General features: G+C 43.1%; 1 protein-coding gene across 1 annotated transcript; it reads right to left on the bottom strand.

Moving 5' to 3' along the window:
• Positions 1–462: 462 nt before the first annotated feature.
• On the bottom strand, positions 463–18667 carry LOC124012726 (CDC42 small effector protein 1-like). The gene is made up of 5 exons (XM_046326633.1): positions 18497–18667; positions 9408–9719; positions 4366–4470; positions 2867–2938; positions 463–2521 (listed from the first exon to the last, which is right to left on the bottom strand). Exons 2-4 carry the CDS (start codon positions 9588–9590, stop codon positions 2870–2872), a joined length of 357 nt encoding a protein of 118 aa, XP_046182589.1. The 5' UTR covers positions 9591–9719; positions 18497–18667; the 3' UTR covers positions 463–2521; positions 2867–2869.
• Positions 18668–18977: the final 310 nt, after the last annotated feature.

Here is an 18977-nt window from a genome sequence, read left to right as displayed (position 1 = left end):
AATAGTAAGTCTCTTCCTGCAACGTTGCAGTGTGATTTGCTCTGGCTGTTGGAAACAGGGGAACTCAAATTTGAGCCGTGTTCATCGCAGCAAATGTAATATCAGTGATTAGTTTACAGATTTTTGCTGTCAATCTGGGTCTGAAGACTAATTAAACACTTGAAATGTTTGATTTCCCTGAACTCTGAAAGTATTGCTGACTTATCACCAAACTGTTAAACTGGGTATAATTTGTCTGCATATTATTCCCTAAATCAGGGGTTCCCAAACTTGGGGCTACCCTCTTTCAGAATTGGGGAACATTTATTTTTCATATGCACTTGTGTATAAATAAGAATTTGTTCTTAACTGACTTACCTAGTTAAATAAAAGGTAAAACCATAAATAAAATAAACCTCTGGAGGATGTGCCCATTCAAAGTAAATGGCACTTTCAAGCAAACAAACAAAAAACACACATCGATACATAAAATAGACTGTATTTTCAGGAGGGAAAAAGCCCAGAAGCGGAGAAAACACAGATTTGCGGCAGTTGAAATACTTCCTCTACTATCACACATCTGTTCACCAACGTCCACATAGGATGACTGTGGAACACATGTGCAATTCAAACTAAGAGAGACCCGGGAAAACAGTGCAACTGAAAAAAGAAAGAGTACATTGCATCCTGGAATCTCTTCAGTCAGAGATAAATCTTAAAACAAAACTCTAAAACCCAGCTTTACAGCTGACAAAAATATGGAGGGCAGTCTTAAAACAAATAATAAAAATGACTCTCATACGGCAAGTTTTTGCCTGAACTGTAGTAGGCATGCATCTAAATGTAATATTGAATACAATGACAACAGCGGGTCCATTTACCAGTAATGAGGCAAAATAACGTGATAAATTGAAAAATAACAGAAAGCAAAATCAGCCATCACTTTCTCACCGTAGTATTATAGGCTTTACCGTTTCCTCTAACCTGAACTGTAGATTGCCATTGAAACAGAAAGCCCATAAAGTCACCTTTCAGAATAGCTCAAAAGTGAATGAGCATGTCTCAGCTTAGTCAGGCAGGGGCCAATTCTAAGAGGAACACTGCAACAGGAGAACCAAGGCCAAGTTGCCATAGTTTGATACATTTGAGATGTTGGCGTCATAAACCTGCTGAACTAACAGTCCAACTAGATTCGTTTTTAGATAAAGGCAAACGATTAAGATTAGTTACGGCATCTTACATTCAGCTTTCAAGCGCTTACAAGTGGATTGCGCAAGAAGACTACTACCCCATACAAACTTGTTTAAAACCCCAAAAAGGGAGTCTATGGGACACGACAGAAGGTAATGAATTTCTTATTTTTTGTGTCTCGTACACCAGATAGGTGCAGTGTTTTATAGGGTCAGCCATCGTACAGTGCCTATGAGCAAGGCACATTGATACATTTTTTCACCTCGCCTGCTCGGGTATTTGAACCAGCGACCTTTCGGTTACTTGCCCCAACGCTTTAACCGCCTCTGGCTTCCTGCCAGTGCTATCCAGTGTTCAGATGTGCTGGTGTTAAAGCAGGCATGGTAAAAAACAAAACTAATATATAAAGGCATAACTTTGGCAATAACACTTAAGGTAGAAGTATATATGAGAGGGTCGTCTATGAAACACTTGCCGTGCGTTTCTAAGGAAGACTGAGTGACTAATGGTGGAATGTGTGTGAGACTAGAAAACTTCTAAGAATCATCCACGTGAAACGGGCAAAGTGCCAAAACATTAGCAAAGTAGGCCTACACGTGACCACTCCCACACTGTAGGTCTACAGTGCTGCTAAGACTGGATCTTAAACTGCTCCAGACAAGTAGCGGGTGGAGCCAGGGGTGATGCCACATCCTGCTTGTCAATTGAGAAACTTTGCTTCCAAAACCTAAATAACAATTTGACCACTGCATTTTAAGCAATACATATGAAAAGTGCATGCTTGTCATGGCACTATAGGAAACATATGGGCTCAGTTTCCACCATTTACTACTTATAAAGGCATTATAATCATTACAGACAACACTTTTAAAAGGGCACAAATGCACACCACTTCGTATCATGAACAAAGAAAACTTTTGTTTGCGTTATTGAAAGAGCAGTATCACACTTGTGAGACGGTGTTGTTGGTGAAATATGAAATGTTCGGACAATCCCTTGCTTAAGACAGAGGCAAATGGGAAAATCTGTATCTGCCAGCAGCCTGAAGTGTAACAAATACCTCCTAAAAGCCCACTCACAATCCCATCCAGTCCCCAGTGCTGAGTGAGAATCCAGGGTACTTTCCCGCTTCAAGGCAAGAGTCATGTTCCATTTGAAACTGGATGATGGGGGACGAAAGGGATTCTGGGAAATTAAGTCATCTTTTTTTTTTGTGTTTTTTTGCCATTTGCGGTGGTCATTGTGGGCCGCAGTGCAATATGCAGAGTTGGTCCATGAAGGTTGGCTTGAGGCTGGGTCCAAGGAAGGTGGAAAATGAGCTCACGTCGAGTCCTTGGATTGGTCCATATGTCTGAAACCGCAAACAAAACATGTCATTGGAGAGCAGTAGTTTCTGAATAAAAAGCTAAACATTGAAGAATATCTTCAGATACAAAAAAAAAAAAAAAACAGTAAGGAGTTTCAAAAAAGTTTTCCAAGAACTTAGGCTAGTAGTTCATCGTCGTCATGCGGAAGAACAAAAGATAAGGAGAGCCATCCATTAATATCCCACTCGTACCGCTTGACAAACAATTCCCCAGTCTAAAATAAACTAATTAAGATGAACGCTTTCACCTGGACATTTATTTAACCCCTAAAACAGTACGAGCTAAAGAGTGAGTATGTGTGCGCACTGGAGTATATAGACAGTACTTACTGGCTATAAGAGGCTGCTTCTGCCATTGGTGCTGGGTCCTTTGGACCTCATCTGTTCCTGGACTGACCCTGACTGCATGAAGGACAAGAGCAACATGGCAGTCATACGAACATCACTGCCTGGTAGAGTCATGTCAAATTCAATGGAGCGTCAACCAGCAAGAACAGAGGACATTGACAATATGACCTGTTTTCTGGTATTATGCAACAGTCGGTGTTATTAAAGATACCTTGAGTCATTCCACCTGCAGCTGGATTACACAACGAAAACTGTGGTTGCTAAGTAAGTGCCCTTCGCTCACTTACAAATGGTGTGATATGTTGACATTTCATATGCCGAATGGAAACACACTGTAGCCCTACAATCCCGAGCGGTTGATGGATACCCACCTCTAGTTTATGTGAAAATGCTAACTTTGCAACATTAGAACACCGTGCATGAAAACTTAAAAAAAACCTGTAGTCGGAATACTGACGCCGCTGAAGGAGACAGTGTCAAGATTACACAGACAGACGTTTCGTAATGGTGTTATGTAATAATTCTGCTTCATCAAAAAAGGCAGCAGTGTTTGTCTACCACACCTATTTACACTGTTCCAGCCCATTAATGGGCTTTGCATCATTATAAGGGTTAGTCATGGTTCGCAATGGAGTCACCGGCTTAGTGGAAACACAAAACGTATACGCCTCTCATTCGGCATTAAAGCTCATTAAGGTTGTCAATGCTAAGTAAACAAGACTTGATCACTGGTGAGTTCACTTGGTTTTCAGTGGGATGTCGGAGTTCCCCTTTAACAGGCACAGAAAGGATCTCTTGTTTTAGGTTGCTGTGCTAGATGATAGGGGGAATCTTCAACCAGCGTTGCAGGACACAGAGGGGGCCTTTCATTTAGCAGCCAAGGCCTTCCAGCTGTGTCCCCTGTCACTGTCCCTTCTCTGTGTGCCCTCTGGAATCACTCCCAGGGAGGGAAGAGGGACTGAGTAATAGGGTGTAGGGAACATCATGGGCATGAAGTGGTAGGGAGGGGGTCCATTTCAGGGCCTGCGTTTCATAGGACCACTTCCGCCTCTTGCACAGGCTGAGCCTTGTTCAAAAGTGAGGCTGCAGGTGGCGGCTGGAGATGGGCCAATTAGCCAATGAATGGGTGTGGGACAAGTGTAGCAGTTCATGTATGAAAGCAGTGTTTTTGTATTCATTTTTGTCCAAAGAAAACCTCTGGACAATACTAATTCCCTGGTTTGTACCATGGTGCACTGAGATGTTTTAAGCAATATCTTCCAGACTTGATCCAAGTGTTGAAATAAGTTGTTTTTTTAAAATTAATTTGACATGCAATGCAAGTATAACGCAAAGACCAAATAATAGTATGAGCAGGCCAACAGCAATTGTTAGGTTTATCTGTCAAGATTACAGACTGACATATCATTCTTCAAAAACACTGATTACAAAATGTGTAAAAAGGATGGTCTTCATGACAGGAGCCAAAACGTTATACATACCGGTGGCAAACCTTCCACCATCTCCCCGGAGCCAATGTGTGTGAGGTGCATAAAGTTTGTGGGCTCTCCGATCATGCTGCAGTCAATCTTCCTCCTCTTCTTCTTCTGAAACAAATGCAAAACGCCAGAGGTCAGTGGCCAGTGACCTATAGTAATTCAAATATGGCTAGGCAACTGCATAGCACAGCGGCTGTGCAACCAAAAATGAAAGCGAAATTAGATTTGAATTCAGAAGATGCTCTAAAATTACAACATAAACATGCACTTAATCGAACAATGATCAACATTTTGTCCCCAAATAAGCAGCTTATTTTATTAGAGACACAGGAGTGGAACACTTATTTGGTTATAGGTGTAAACCATGAGGTGGTTTATTGTTCATGGGATGAAATACTATAGAACAAACAGAAGTTGATGCCGGATAGTAAACCATGTCAAAAAAGCCTCTATGCAAAAAACTTGCAGAAGTAGTCAAGTAGTGGATTTTTAATTTAAAAAAAAAAAAGAAGTTTTTAATGTGATGGCTTAGAATATTAAATATATTGTTCTTGCTATGCATAAGCCATAAAAAATGAAGGCTTTTTAATTGTCCACTATATCGTTAGTTTATTATCTCCTGATGCGAGCTTGCAGATGCCATAGCCATTGACAATTTCAATGAAACATGGTGAAGCCCCAAAATTGCCCTCGCCAGAAGCCTGTGTTTCAGACATAAGGAAGTGGATGGCTGCGAATGTTCTACTTTTAAACTCGGACAAAACAGAGATGCTTGTTCTAGGTCCCAAGAAACAAAGAGATCTTCTGTTGAATCTGACAATTCATCTTAATGGTTGTTACAGTCGTCTCAAATAAAACTGAAGGACCTCTTGTGTTACTCTGGACCCTGATCTCTCTTTTGACGACCATATCAAGACTGTTTCAAGGACAGCTTTTTTCCATCTACGTAACATTGCAAAAATCAGAAACTTTGTCCAAAAATGCAGAAAAATTCATCCAAGTTTTTGTTACTTCTAGGTTAGACTACTGCAATGCTCTACTTTCCGGCTACCCGGATAAAGCAGTAAATAAACTTCAGTTAGTGCTAAATACGGCTGCTAGAATCCTGACTCGAACCACATTTTTTAAATCATATTACTCCAGTGCTAGCCTTTCTTCCTGTTAAGGCAAAGGCTGATTAAGGTTTTACTGCTAACCTACAAAGCATTACATGGGCTTGCTCCTACCCATCTCTCTGATTTGGTCCTGCCGTACATACCTACACGTACGCTACGGTCACAAGACGCAGGCCTCCTAATTGTCCCAAGAATTTCTAAGCAAACAGCTGGAGGCAGGGCTTTCTCCTATAGAGCTCCATTTTTTATGGAATGATCTGCCTACCCATGTGAGAGACGCAGACTCGGTCTCAACCTTTAAGTCTTTACTGAAGACTCATCTCTTCATATGATTGAGTGTTGTCTGGCCCAGGAGTGTGAAGGTGAACGGAAAGGCTCTGGAGCACCGAACCGCCCTTGCGGTCTCTGCCTGACCGGTTCCCCTCTTTCCACTGGGATTCTCTGCCTTTACCCCTATTACAGGGGCTGAGTCACTGGATTACTGGTGCCCTTTCATGCAGTCTCTAGGAGGAGTGCGTCACTTGAGTGGGTTGAGTCACTGATGTGATCTTCCCGTCTGGGTTGGCGCCCCCCCTTGGGTTGTGCCGTGGGGGAGATCTTTGTGGGCTATACTCAGCCTTGTCTCAGGATGGTAAGTTGGTGGTTGAAGATATCCCTCTAGTGGTGTGGGGGCTGTGCTTTGGCAAAGTGGGTGGAGTTATATCCTTCCCGTTTGGCCCTGTCCGGGGGTATCATCGGATGGGGCCACAGTGTCTCCTGTCCCCTCCGGTCTCAGCCTCCAGTATTTATCCTGCAGTAGTTTATGTGTTGGGGGGCTAGGGTCATTTTGTTATATCTGGAGTACTTCTCCAGTCTTATCCGGTGTCCTGTGTGAATTTAAGTATGCTCTCTCTAATTCTCTTTCTTTCTCTCTCGGAGGACCTGAGCCCTAGGACCATGCCTCAGGACTACCTGGCATGATGACTCCTTGCAGTCCCCAGGCCAGCTGGCAATGCTGCTGCTCCAGGTTCAACTGTTCTGCCTGTGGCTATGGAATCCTGACCTGTTCCAGACCTGCAGTTTTCAACTCTCTAGACAGCAGGAGTGGTAGAGATACTCTTAATGATCAGCTATGAAAAGCCAACTGACATTTACTCCTGAGGTGCTGACTTGCTACACCCTCGACAACTACTGTGATTATTATTATTTGACCATGCTGGTCATTTATGAACATTTGAACATGTTGGCCATGTTCTTCTGTTATAATCTCCACCTGTCACAGCCAGAAGAGGACTGGCCACCACTCATAGCCTGGTTCCTCTCTAGGTTTCTTCCTAGGTTTTGGCCTTTCTAGGGAGTTTTTCCTAGCCACCGTGCTTCTACACCTGCATTGCTTGCCGTTTGGGGTTTTAGGCTGGGTTTCTGTACAGCACATTGCGATATCAGCTGATGTATAAAGGGCTACATAAATACATTTGATTTGACCAGGATATAGACCGTTAGCCATTTTAAGTGTTACATAAGCAACCTTGACCCATGTTTACAAACGTGCTGCTGACCAAACGTTGAACCCTGTATCCTATGAGCAAGTCATGTAACAAAAACAAGGTAGACCACTGTGTGCGCGCGTGTCTTTTCTTCTTGACGTCATCTCGACTTCGGAGGATCTGTTGGAGCATGCCTACATACCCAATGAATCAGGCATCTTTCCGACCATTCTTGTTGCTACATTGGCATGACAGAGGAAAGCAGTCATTCCCACAGACTCGGAAAGACAAAACCTCACGACCATTTCAGCAGGCATATTGAATCAGTGAACACCGAGCAACGTAAGACGCCAGGAATTGAACTCAAACAACACACGCGACCAAATAAGGTAACCCCTATACTTTTCTTGGCTCTACTGACATTCTTCGACGATCAAGTTGGAGCCTCTCTGTGTAGACCAACTTCCGAGTATCAATAACGGCAATCGATTAAAACTTAAAACACTCTGCCGTTTGGTACTTTAGTCCAAACAGCACTTGAAAACATTAAAAAAGGCATACCAAACCTAACCAAATGCACAGCTGGTTGGCATCCACTCAAGTGGCAGCCATGAGTCATACCAAACTCAGAAATAAGCACACACTACAACGTTGCATAACGGGAGGTAGGCTATCCCGTGGCTGATTTATGGAAGGTCTAGCTAATTGGTCAGCTGCGTGTGCTGCAAAAGAGAAACCGTCGCTTAGCAACTTATTTTAGGAGAGGCCTTCAGTATGTGTAATAGCAACCATTTTGGTGTCAGAAACCCTTTGGCATAGCCTGTGCTTAGAAAAGTGGGTAGCAATTACATGACTGACATACAGGAAGTTAGGCAGACCCAAACTACCAACATCTCATGAGAGCATCAGTAAGAAGGGTCTCAATGCAGTAATATAAAATAAAATAAATGACATGCCACACAAGCCCCTTTCCTCTCTAAACAGTTCCACCATGTAAACCTCCGCATGTATTTATATAAAGTGGCGTAATTGTACAGTCCTCCCTCAACAATAGAACAAACACAGGCCCTAAAAATAAATAAGAAAAGAGGAAGGGAAAAAGCCATCCCACAGGACAGTGCCCCAGTCCCCTTCCTCTCTCCTCCCTCCTGGGCCCAGTCCCCTTCCTCCCTCCTGGGCCCAGTCCCCTTCCTCCCTCCTGGGCCCAGTCCCCTTCCTCCCTCCTGGGCCCAGTCCCCTTCCTCCCTCCTGGGCCCAGTCCCCTTCCTCCCTCCTGGGCCCAGTCCCCTTCCTCCCTCCTGGGCCCAGTCCCCTTCCTCCCTCCTGGGCCCCCAGGTTCATTTTTGATGAGTGGGAACAGATTAACACAACCCGCCGTTACGCAACTCTCCCTGCAAAACCCGGGCCAGGAAAGGGTGCCGCCCTGAGGTCAAGGGTCACTTCTGGAGCGCTAAAGGGAAGTTCTTCCACTCTCCGGCGACACACTGATATGTTCGGTCATCAAAAAGGACCTCTCTATTCACCCCTGTAATGCTGGCCAGGATTCCATGAAATGCTTTGAAACACCTGATGGCGCTAAGCTACTCTAGGTCCAGGCATTATAGTTCCCTGGACAGATCGATTCAATCGTTAGCGTCATTTAATCAACATCAGACTAGAATGTAAAGATATTAAGGACATGATTTCAATACAGTCCGTCCCAATATTGTGATGCCTACATTACTGATGGACACAACTATGCACGGTCAAAGTTATAAATGTGGGTCACATGGTCAGTGAATATTAATGACTGGCATTCACCCTAAGTATAGTACACATGAAATAACAAATCAAAAGATGGCACTCAAGATATCGCTCATGATGTGGATGCCTCTAAACGGCAAGCTATAAAACCCCCGTTTAAAGATATCAGCCTGTAAGTGAATGCAGATGGAGTCTGAAAAACACCATAAATACGTCGGCCTTTGCCAACAGATTTATTGAACTTTGATGCATTTAAAAAAGGGTCCCCCATAACATCTTGGCGTACAAAATAATAATGGGTAGATAGATCGTTGGGGAGTGTTTCACTTTTGGCTGTTCTAAGCATGCATTTAGGACTCCCTTGATTGGGCCTCTGTACATACCAATAGAAATCTGATAACTTTGTGTTGAATGCAACAGCCAAAAACACTAAGTTCTTGTGTGTGGTCAGAGTAAGCATGCTTGGCTGCCTGGGATGCCCAAACCTTGCCTTTGGCTACAAGATTAGCCAGGGACCTCTAACAACCTCTGTGGAACTTGGCAAGAGAGGGTTGAATAGAATTGGCCAGGATCTAATATAGTGCAAGCTTGGAGAGTAAACTTCATAGTCAAATACATCTATTTGATGAGGAATTTTGTGAAACCTGACAAAGAACGTTAGAGTAGTGGGCATTTTATACTTCTACATGAGTAAATAAAAGGGCAGCTGGCCCAGACTCACCGGTGGGGGTTTGGCCACCACGCAGCAGCCCATCTTGTGCCAGAACTCGCTCATTCCTGGGCTCTGCCGGTTCTGTCGGTTCAGCGCCCTGCTCTCTGTCGCCGCCCTGCAGGCTGGTGAAGACAGGTATCCTCTGTGACCCTCAATCTTGGGATAGTCCTGATGCATCCAGATCCCTTGCATCAGATAGCCAAAGTTGGTCAATCCCCAAACCCACCGCCCCCAAAAGGTCAGGTCCTGATTCGCTCAAGCCTCCCGGCGTCTTGATCCTTCTTCGGGTATCCAGTCAGATTAAAGGCCGCAGGGTTTAATCTGTTGAGACAGGAGTTCATAAAACAAAATAGCCAATGTAATGTGAACATGGTCCTACTAGTTCATTTTATTTTTAGCCAACATATCACTTCAAGCCTAACCTCCTAAGGTGGTAGCAAATCAAATGTACATCAGCTTATGTCAAATTTCTTTACAGAAACCCAGCCTAAAACCCAAACAGCAAGCAATGCAGGTGTAGGCAGCGTACTTCTTACTGCATTCTACCCAAACCAGCATCTGGTCTAGAACAGTGTTTAGCTCGCACCATTTTAAAATGATGCAATTCTTCGTGAGTAAGTCTGCTTCATGAGTGCCGAATTGTGCCGATGACGACACATTGACTCACATTGCCCCGTCCCCCAGTTCTAAGACTCAAGGGTTTGTGGTCTGACCACAACCCCCCCCCGTCTTCTGTTCCAAGTTCCGACATAACGGAAGGTTTGATCAGAGACGGATGTAGAACACGTTTAAACATACAGCTTTACAAAACAAGGTGACAAGCACATTAGCCATGAGAAAGACATACCAAAGGGTGAAAAAAACATTTGCAAACAGTAAGGACCAGTTGTCCTAGTAAGGATCGAAGCATCCGCCTTTCGCCTCTAGGTTGTTCCCATCTCGTCCCAGTTCCAGCCTTGCTAAGTCACATGAGGAAGCCTAAATGATAAACACTGTGGAGCACCATCTCCGAAGCCATTTATATGACCTCTTTTGCAGCGTGAAAGAAAGTTCTGCCAAGACCATTATTGCCTTCATAAAAGTTTGGTTTATACGACTTAGTGTCGTCTTTGGTTTATCACCATGCTTAAGGTGGTCACTGATGAGCCGTTAAGGCAAATTAGAGCTGCGGCTTTCTGGCATTTTTATTAGGATCCCCATTATCTGTTGCGAAAGCAGCAGCAGCTACTCTTCCTAAAACGTCCACACAAAACATAATACAGAACATTAATAGACTAGAACTACAAATAAAAAACTTTTTTTTTAAACAGCACACAGCCTAAGTCAACACATAAAAAACTAAAAATCTAGGTCAAATAGGGGAGAGTAGCGGCGCCATGGTTACCGCCTGCTCCAAGGACTCTGCTTCTACAGGTTGTTTTCCACTACTGTGCTTGGACTTTAGTTTACTTTGGGCCCGCTGCCGATCGTTTGATTAAACTTTTCATAATGACATGGCTCTCCTCCAGCTCCGCTTTATCGTGCCCAGAGGCTGTGTGAGGAAACTGTTTAGGAATGTGTGTGTGTGCGTGTGTGTGTGTGTGGTGGAGTCTCTCTCACACACCTTTTCACAAGAACAAGGTCAACCCTATGCTCTCTCAAACCAGATACAAAAATACGGTAGCAATAACCTCCTTAAGACATTAGAATTAGCACAGTTCTGGAAAAATTAGCACAAAGCTGTTGTTTTCCAGAACTAAGTAAGAGTAAATCTAAGGCACCACACAGAGTGGGTCACTTGATAGCACAAGCACATTGCTGCCATTTGGGCATCACAGCGGTTTTAACAGGTAAGCTACTAGGCTGACACGCTCACTGTGTAGTTCACTTATAGGCTTTTTAGTTAACAGTCATCGGGGCAGTCAGAGAGCCAGTCGACTGGTGCACGGTAAAGGCATCAGGGTATTAAGACGGGCTGGTCAGTGGGTGTAGAGACGGTTCTCAGGCCCCATGGCTTATTGGGATGAAGTCTGTACACAGACACGTATGACGACATAAAGAGTGTGGATGGACGGCAAGGCAGGCAGGCTGGCACAAGTCAAATAGGACACAGGCGTCTGTAGAGTTGAGCCACTGGCCGAGCCAGCCTTGCACGGGCATAGTCTGGGTCTAACTTCTTTCCGCCTTGACCTCTTACGGTTTCACCCCAGAGCAGGTACACTTAAAAAAAGGGATTATAGTGAGGACACACAGCATGGTGAGAACACAGTACTCAGAAAGAGGGATAGAACTGTGAACTGTCTATAGGACAGCACTGGGGCTCGGAATATCTCCTATGGTACACTATTTAGAGGAGAGTAACCTCATGACCAAGTTTCCCATGATTCATAGCACCAAAAGAAGAACAGAGGGTGGGGGTAGGGACAGACTTGGGGCAGTTGAAATACTTGTCTGGTGAGGTAAGGATTAACGGAAACTCTCGCTTTGGGCTCATCTGGTCTCTGACGGCATGCTCATCATGTTGTATAAATAAACCGGCTTTCCAGAGACCTGGGGCAGTCTCTCTCTAATTTGAGGTTTCCTCTGAAGAGCAACGAACGATGAGCAAAAACGAACCCTCTTCAGAAGAGTGACAGTCCAGTTCTGTTGAATTACTACTGGAGACTCATCGGTTGAAGTGCTGGAGAGGCCTTGATAAGATGGTGCTATATTTTGCATATCTTCTTAGGTCACAGCTGTTTATTTGTTCAACTACTACAGGCTACCCTGTGGGAACAGGGAAGAATCGTTCTGGTTCCCCACAGGGATTTTTCCCCCACCCAACTTTGTCTCATCATTAAATGGGCAAGGTGGTTCCTCAGACGGTACAAAAATGGTTGACAGTTTAATACTTCTTCACCCTGTCAGGATCCCTTGAGACAACATCACATCTTTGTGCCAAAACCATCCAACAACCTTCTATGGATGCATGTGTATCTTTGCATCGACAGAGTGAGAACTCAGAAGTGTTTATATTGCCAACACAAATAATGGAATCCTCCTGCCCTCACTCACTGGACTCCTGTGTCAGTCCAGATTTCACATGATCCTCAGTGCTGCTGAGGCTTCCCTGTTATCTGTGCTGAACGGGCAGAAAAGCCAGAAAAGCCAAAACAAGAAGGTTGACAAAGAAGCAATGTGACACTAACCTTGTTAAAATGACACGGCAAACACCACAATGTAGCTACAGTAGCAGACAGCATGTGATGCATGAGTCCAATTGCAGAGTATGTCACCTAACCCAGTTTTTTTGTCTTGGGGGGGGGGCTTATTAAAATGTATCTTCAAATTTTATTTTATTTTAATACAAGGCATCAACTTGACCAGTCTAAAGCAGTTAGCAAGACTTATGGTCTCAACGTGGGTTTGTTCATTTCATATCCCCGTGGGTAGGCTGACAGTGACGATACTTCCTGCTAACTCACCAAACACTGACGTGGCTAAAAAATTCCATAGACATGCTAACAGACATCCAGGTAAAACACATTTCATTGCAGCTCTCTTTTCCAAATAGGCAGAATGAACAGCACGTGTGTACATAGAGCTTGATGGCTACAACTTACTGGGATTTATGAATTGAGAAGCAACACAGACAAGAGGTAATGTGAGCAGATATATTGATGAAAATTACATTCGACCCGGACTAAAGACAAGCTCACAGATGCTCATACAACACACCAAGGGCAACAAAACACAAAAAACCTTTCCACAGAAGTCTCCCTGTTGACATGGGCTCATAATGCCAAGCTCTGTTCCCTCAAAAATGATAAGGTGCCAGGTCACACTATAGACATTAAGACAACGCCTCTGGCCTAGACGAGTAGGGAGTAACCTAGCGTGATGACCAATTAATAGAGCCAGATCTAACAGCATTATAATAATATAATAATATAATATATGCCATTTAGCAGACGCTTTTATCCAAAGCGACTTACAGTCATGTGTGCATACATTCTACGTATGGGTGGTCCCGGGGATTGAACCCACTACCCTGGCGTTACAAGCGCCATGCTCTACCAACTGAGCTACAGAAGGACCACATATGTGAGCTGGAAAAGATACAATTGGAACCTTAGGATTCGTACACTGGTTGTGATCCTCGCATCTCAAAACCTTTTGATGAGATCTTTCAGCAACAACAATGTTGAGATTAAGATGTTCTGATACCCTTGTTGGCTGTTTTAACGAGGCGATCTGCAGTCGAAACAATAAACAAAGCGTTTCACCCCCCACGGTTTCTGTAAAAGGTGGAGGGGTGGAGCTGAAGAAGTGTAACCACTCAAATTCATACGCGGAGCATCCATGACATCAACATTATAGTTTTAGCTGTAAAAAACGCAATACAGCATTTGTTTACATTTACTTCGTTTACAAACATTGGAGCAAAACAAGCTTAAATTTTGGGTTCTAATGCAGTACAATAGTTTAACTAAGCTCATGAGATATTTAGAAGTTATATTCCTCAAGAATCAAATGGGTACATATGCATAAATGTATGTAACAACTGCAGAATGCCCCCTCAATGGTCACAGTTATTCAATGACATGCTCAATAGTTACACCACCTATCCTATAAGCGTGTGAAAATGCAATAGAGACCTGCAAGCTACCTACCAACTGGGTGGAATATTGGATGTGGGTCAGTGGCTCACTGTCAAAAGGCGAGAGGAAAAAGGAGGAGAGTGGTCTAACGGAGGAATTACAATGAGGCCTTTTCATGGGATCTGGTTTTTTTTTTAAATCAAAACTTTACAACTGGTTAATGGCACATTTAAAAACCGCAGACATCAGTTTTCAAGCAACAGCTTGAGGACAACATGGATCTTTCACGGAATCCAATGCACTGCCATCCATGATCTGATGACTGGTTCAGGTGTTTAGAATTCTATTGGAACTGAGGTCTTGAGAAAGGTTGCTTTAAATTGAGAAAAGGATCAGTGTAGTGATTCCTGCCTGGCACTAGATGAAAAGCAGGTAGCAGCTACATGAATGTAGTTGATTTTGAAGAGACCTATCTTCACCAAGTTATTCAGGTCTGAAAGAGGTCTAGTGTCCATTTTCCACATCAGCTGTTGTGTGCAACTACGCATCAATCCCAAATTAAAATGGGGAAGAGAACCATTAGCCCATAACAGGAGTATATATAAAGTCCTGTCCTCCCAGAATGACTTACTGGTAGGCTTAATGAAATAGGTCTCCAAAGTGACTCTTCTCATGAAAGATTAAGTATGGTCAATGTATACATAGACCTTTTGCTTACAGTATAGGAACCTCCCTTTACCCCCACTACTTAGGTCACTAATGTGACAGTGTACACTGGGGTGTCCTTTTAAAGAATGGAATGAATAAAGATTAAAGTTGCTCCTATCTGCAACAAGTACCAAGTCAAACGTACAGGAAAGGACGCAGTTAATGTCACAATGGGATTCGACACTTCCATGACTCAATACAGCTAGTTTGACATTTCCTGTTATCTTTATCGGAATTATCAACCCCCCTGCGTGTCACTGGTCATAGGTTACTTCACAGAGTTCCACACTAGCAGGGGGTAAAGTACACTCCCCATATGCCAGGCTCAGCTGCTGAGTGGCTGTTCTAACCACCTCAGACATGAACTGAAAACACTAACAAACTAAAAGATAGAATTTCCCTGGCCCTGCACACATACAGTACCAGTCAAAAGTTTGGACACACCCACTCAAGGGTTTTTCTTTAAAACTATGAAATAATATTTATGAATTCATGTAGCAACCCCAAAAAAATTGTCTCTAGTTTACCTTAGGGTTGGGTGGTAAATTAGATTCATTTGATTTCTGCAGTGGCACGAGCATTGTAGCCTACAGTGTTGCCTAAAATTCTTATGAATGCCCATCTGTGGTAAGCCTAACATTTGTAACACACAAAAAGACTTCCGATCTGGACAGAACCGAGAATAGCCATCCAAAATATGTCGGCTCGTGCTTACTGGGGTGTAGCCTACCATGTCGCTGGCAATGGAATTGTATGAATGCCCATCTATGTGGTAGGTCCACCACATGTAAACAGGCCGTTGCATTGGCTTTATTAGTCCTGATTCCTGTGACTAATCAATTGAGCTATTCAAGTACTGAATACAGGGTTTCTATACAGCACGGATATATTTAGATTTATGACATATCCTAATTCTGCTACATGAGTTATGACAAATACATTTTTTTTGACGGGACATTGGTGGAACGCCACAGGGATGAGTCTCTAAAACAGCACCCTGGAGAGGCACGCTGGGAATGGACAAGCAAAATATTTTGTGCCCTTGCCTTTGACAAAGTGGGCACTGCTTATCACATGGCGGCATCAACGCTCACCTAAAAAGCTCTTATGCTACTGGTTGAGGGAAATTGCCACTGTTTCAGGGCAGAATTATGTGAAGTTATGCGTTGTTGTTGGTGGTGGTGCGCCTTGGTCAGTTTAGCTCAGAAAATGCCACCCTTATCAATCTGCCAACATAGGTAATGAGCGGGCCGGCCGTGGTGTATGGGGTTTTGTTTTCATGCCAGAGACCAGGGTTGGCTACAATATTATCAAGCTGAAGACCTCAACAGTGAGGTTGGAGCACACAGTATTGAAGAGGAGCCAAACCCATCCCTGACCAATGGGCTTTCCCATAGAGGAGAAGCAACAGTGAGGGAGTACGAGACCATTTACAGTCTCATCCCAAAACTATGCCCTCCTGAAAATAGACCACAATGGCTTACTTTACCCAATGCAGTCAACTGACTGAGCCACTGTCGCCAGCCTGACTTCCCTGAATGCTTTAGACCTCTAATTTGGAACTGACAAAAAATAAGAAATCTTGTCATAAACAGGCTATGTAATTTGTCTAGCTCTCTCATCTCTTAGAGGAAATGAATACTCGGTCTTGAGGGAACATATTGTTACTACTTTAATGTGAAAAAGAAAAGTACACTAAAAAATAAAACGCATGTAAAGTGTTTGGCCCATGTTTCTTGAATGGAAATAAAAGATCTCAGAAATGTACCATCCGCAAAAAAATTGTATTTCTCTAAAATGTTGTGCACAAATTTGTTTAAATCCCTGTTTGTGAGCATTTCCAATGCCAAGATAATCAATCCACCTAATAGGTGTGGCATATCAAGAAGCTGATTGAACAGCATGATCATTACACAGGTGCACCTTGTGCTGGGGACAATAAAAGGCCACAAAAATGTGCAGTTTTGTCACACAACGGCACAGATGTTGAGGGAGCATGCAATTGGCATGCTGACTGCAGGAATGTTCACCAGAGCAGTTTGCTGTGCCCCAGGTGGCGGTGGGGTTATGGTACGTGCAGGAATAAGATACGGAAAACGAACACAATGGCATTTTATTGATGGCAATTTGAATGCACAGCGATACCACGGCGAGATCCTGAGGCCCATTGTCGTGCCTTTCATCCGCCACCATCCCCTCATATTTCAGCATGATAATGCACAGCCCCATGTTGCATGTATCTGTACACAACTCCTGGAAGCTGAAAAAGTCCCAGTTCTTCCATGGCCTGCATACACACCAGACATGTCACCCATTAAGCATGTTTGTAGATGAGTGGGACAACCTTCCACAGGCCACAATCAACAGCCTGATCAAGTCTATGCGAAGGAGATATGTGGTGCCGCATGAGGTGGTTTCACCAGATACTGACTGATACTGACTACTCGCCTACTTTTTTATTTATTTAGGCATATGTAACCAACAGACACCGATCTGCATTCCCAGTCATGTTAATCCATAGATTTGGGCCTAATGAGTTTATTTCAAGTGACCAAAATCCTTATATGAACTGTAACTCAGTCAAATCTTTGAAATTGTTGCATGTTGCGTTTATATTTTTGTTCAGTATACACAACATAACATTTCAATGAAAACTGATAAAGAGAGTGCTTGAATTATTCCAGTCATTGGATGAAGACATTCTGTATGGGGGAGTTTTGTTTAGAGTCCTGATGCTGGGTATGAACAGTATCACGCATCCCTCGCATTACTATTTTGGAAGGATAATGACTTCATCTTTCATATCGGCTATATATCATTTGTAAAAAAAATATATAAAAAAATAAACAACATGTTCAATCGAGTACACTTTATCAGGGTTTGCGTTCCCACATGCCCATGCGCGTGTTTACAGAAGACAGATAGTTAGCACAGGTGGTCCCTCTATCTAGCATGCTCTGAACACCTGTTTGTAACGCCGGGTTTTTCCCCAAACTTGGTCCCTGGGGGGCCCCCATAGTGCAAGTTTTGGTTTTTGCCCTAGGACTACACAGCTGATTCAAATATCAACAAGCCTTTGAGTCAGCTGTGTAGTGTTACAGCAAAAACCAAAACGAGCACAGAGTTTGCGAAACGCTGGTGTAACTCTTGACAAATACTGCCTGTTGAAACTGTATTAAAGCCGGTTAAAAACACTGTATATGTTGCATTTGTGACATTATCTTGACGTTATATGAAAGTAAAGGGCTTCATGTTTCTAGAACCGTATCACAGTTTAAAATAGATTGAGTTTGGCTGCTAGAGCCGGTCTACCTCAAAATAAATTAATATCCTTTCGACCTTAAGGAGTAACGGTAGACACTTGGGCTAGCGGACTAAACTCCGGTTTATGAAGTGTCTGGACTTCAACACGGAGTTTAGTCCGATAATCTTGGGCTAGAACTACTCAAACAAGTGTTTGATTTACACCTGACAGATCACACTCCAGCCAAGCCATTTTCAAGGGAATAGCCACAAAATACACTACATAGCAAACCTTTATGTAGCTCGATAGGCTAAGCATTATTTCACCAAATAGTAATGACTTCGAGTTTGATCGAATCTGGTCGTTTACTTTAAAAGCATAAAACGTTCAAATGAATCAATGTTGAAAGTGCAAGGAGATTTAGATTCTAGGCAACGTAACACCATTGTCTCTGGGTTTGGCCAACTCTAAGCCTTCTCAGTAAGAGAAACATTGTAACAATGACCACGTACCCCCTTTCATTTCCAGAATTAGCTAGTAGGTTAGCCTACATGAAGAACAAAGTCTCAATAGCGGCGCTGACTTACCTCCGTTCTTAAATGTACCCAAACAATGTCGATATCCAGTAGCAAAAGTATTCGCTGAATGCCCTTTCAAACACCAACGTATAGCACCAACCACACTTATGTTGATTCTCGGTTTTTTTGAGGTGTGGTTCTAAGTTGTTCAATCAGGAAATTGAAATGTTTCAAATGTTTTTTTCAAAAGCTTATTTTTTGCCGGTAAAGTCAAACAGCACCCCTTATGGACATAGACACCATTTGACTTCGCGTCATCATAAGGTCGACACTGCCACCTACAGGGAAATTGCAGATATAGACATAATCTTAGTACACAATCCAAGTTTCAAGTTTAAATGTCACATGCACAGTGAAATGCCTTTCTTGCAAACTCAAAACCCAACAATGCAATAGCAGTGTATTACTAGAAGAATAAAAACACGAGAAATAAGAACATGAAATATGAAATACACAATTACATAAGTAAGAATACCATATACAGGAAATA

The sequence above is a fragment of the Oncorhynchus gorbuscha genome, linkage group LG24, assembly GCF_021184085.1.
Source record: "Oncorhynchus gorbuscha isolate QuinsamMale2020 ecotype Even-year linkage group LG24, OgorEven_v1.0, whole genome shotgun sequence".
NCBI lineage: Eukaryota > Metazoa > Chordata > Actinopteri > Salmoniformes > Salmonidae > Oncorhynchus > Oncorhynchus gorbuscha.
The sequence above is the reverse complement of the archived record's forward strand: the minus strand, read 5'-3'. Positions and strand labels throughout refer to the sequence as shown.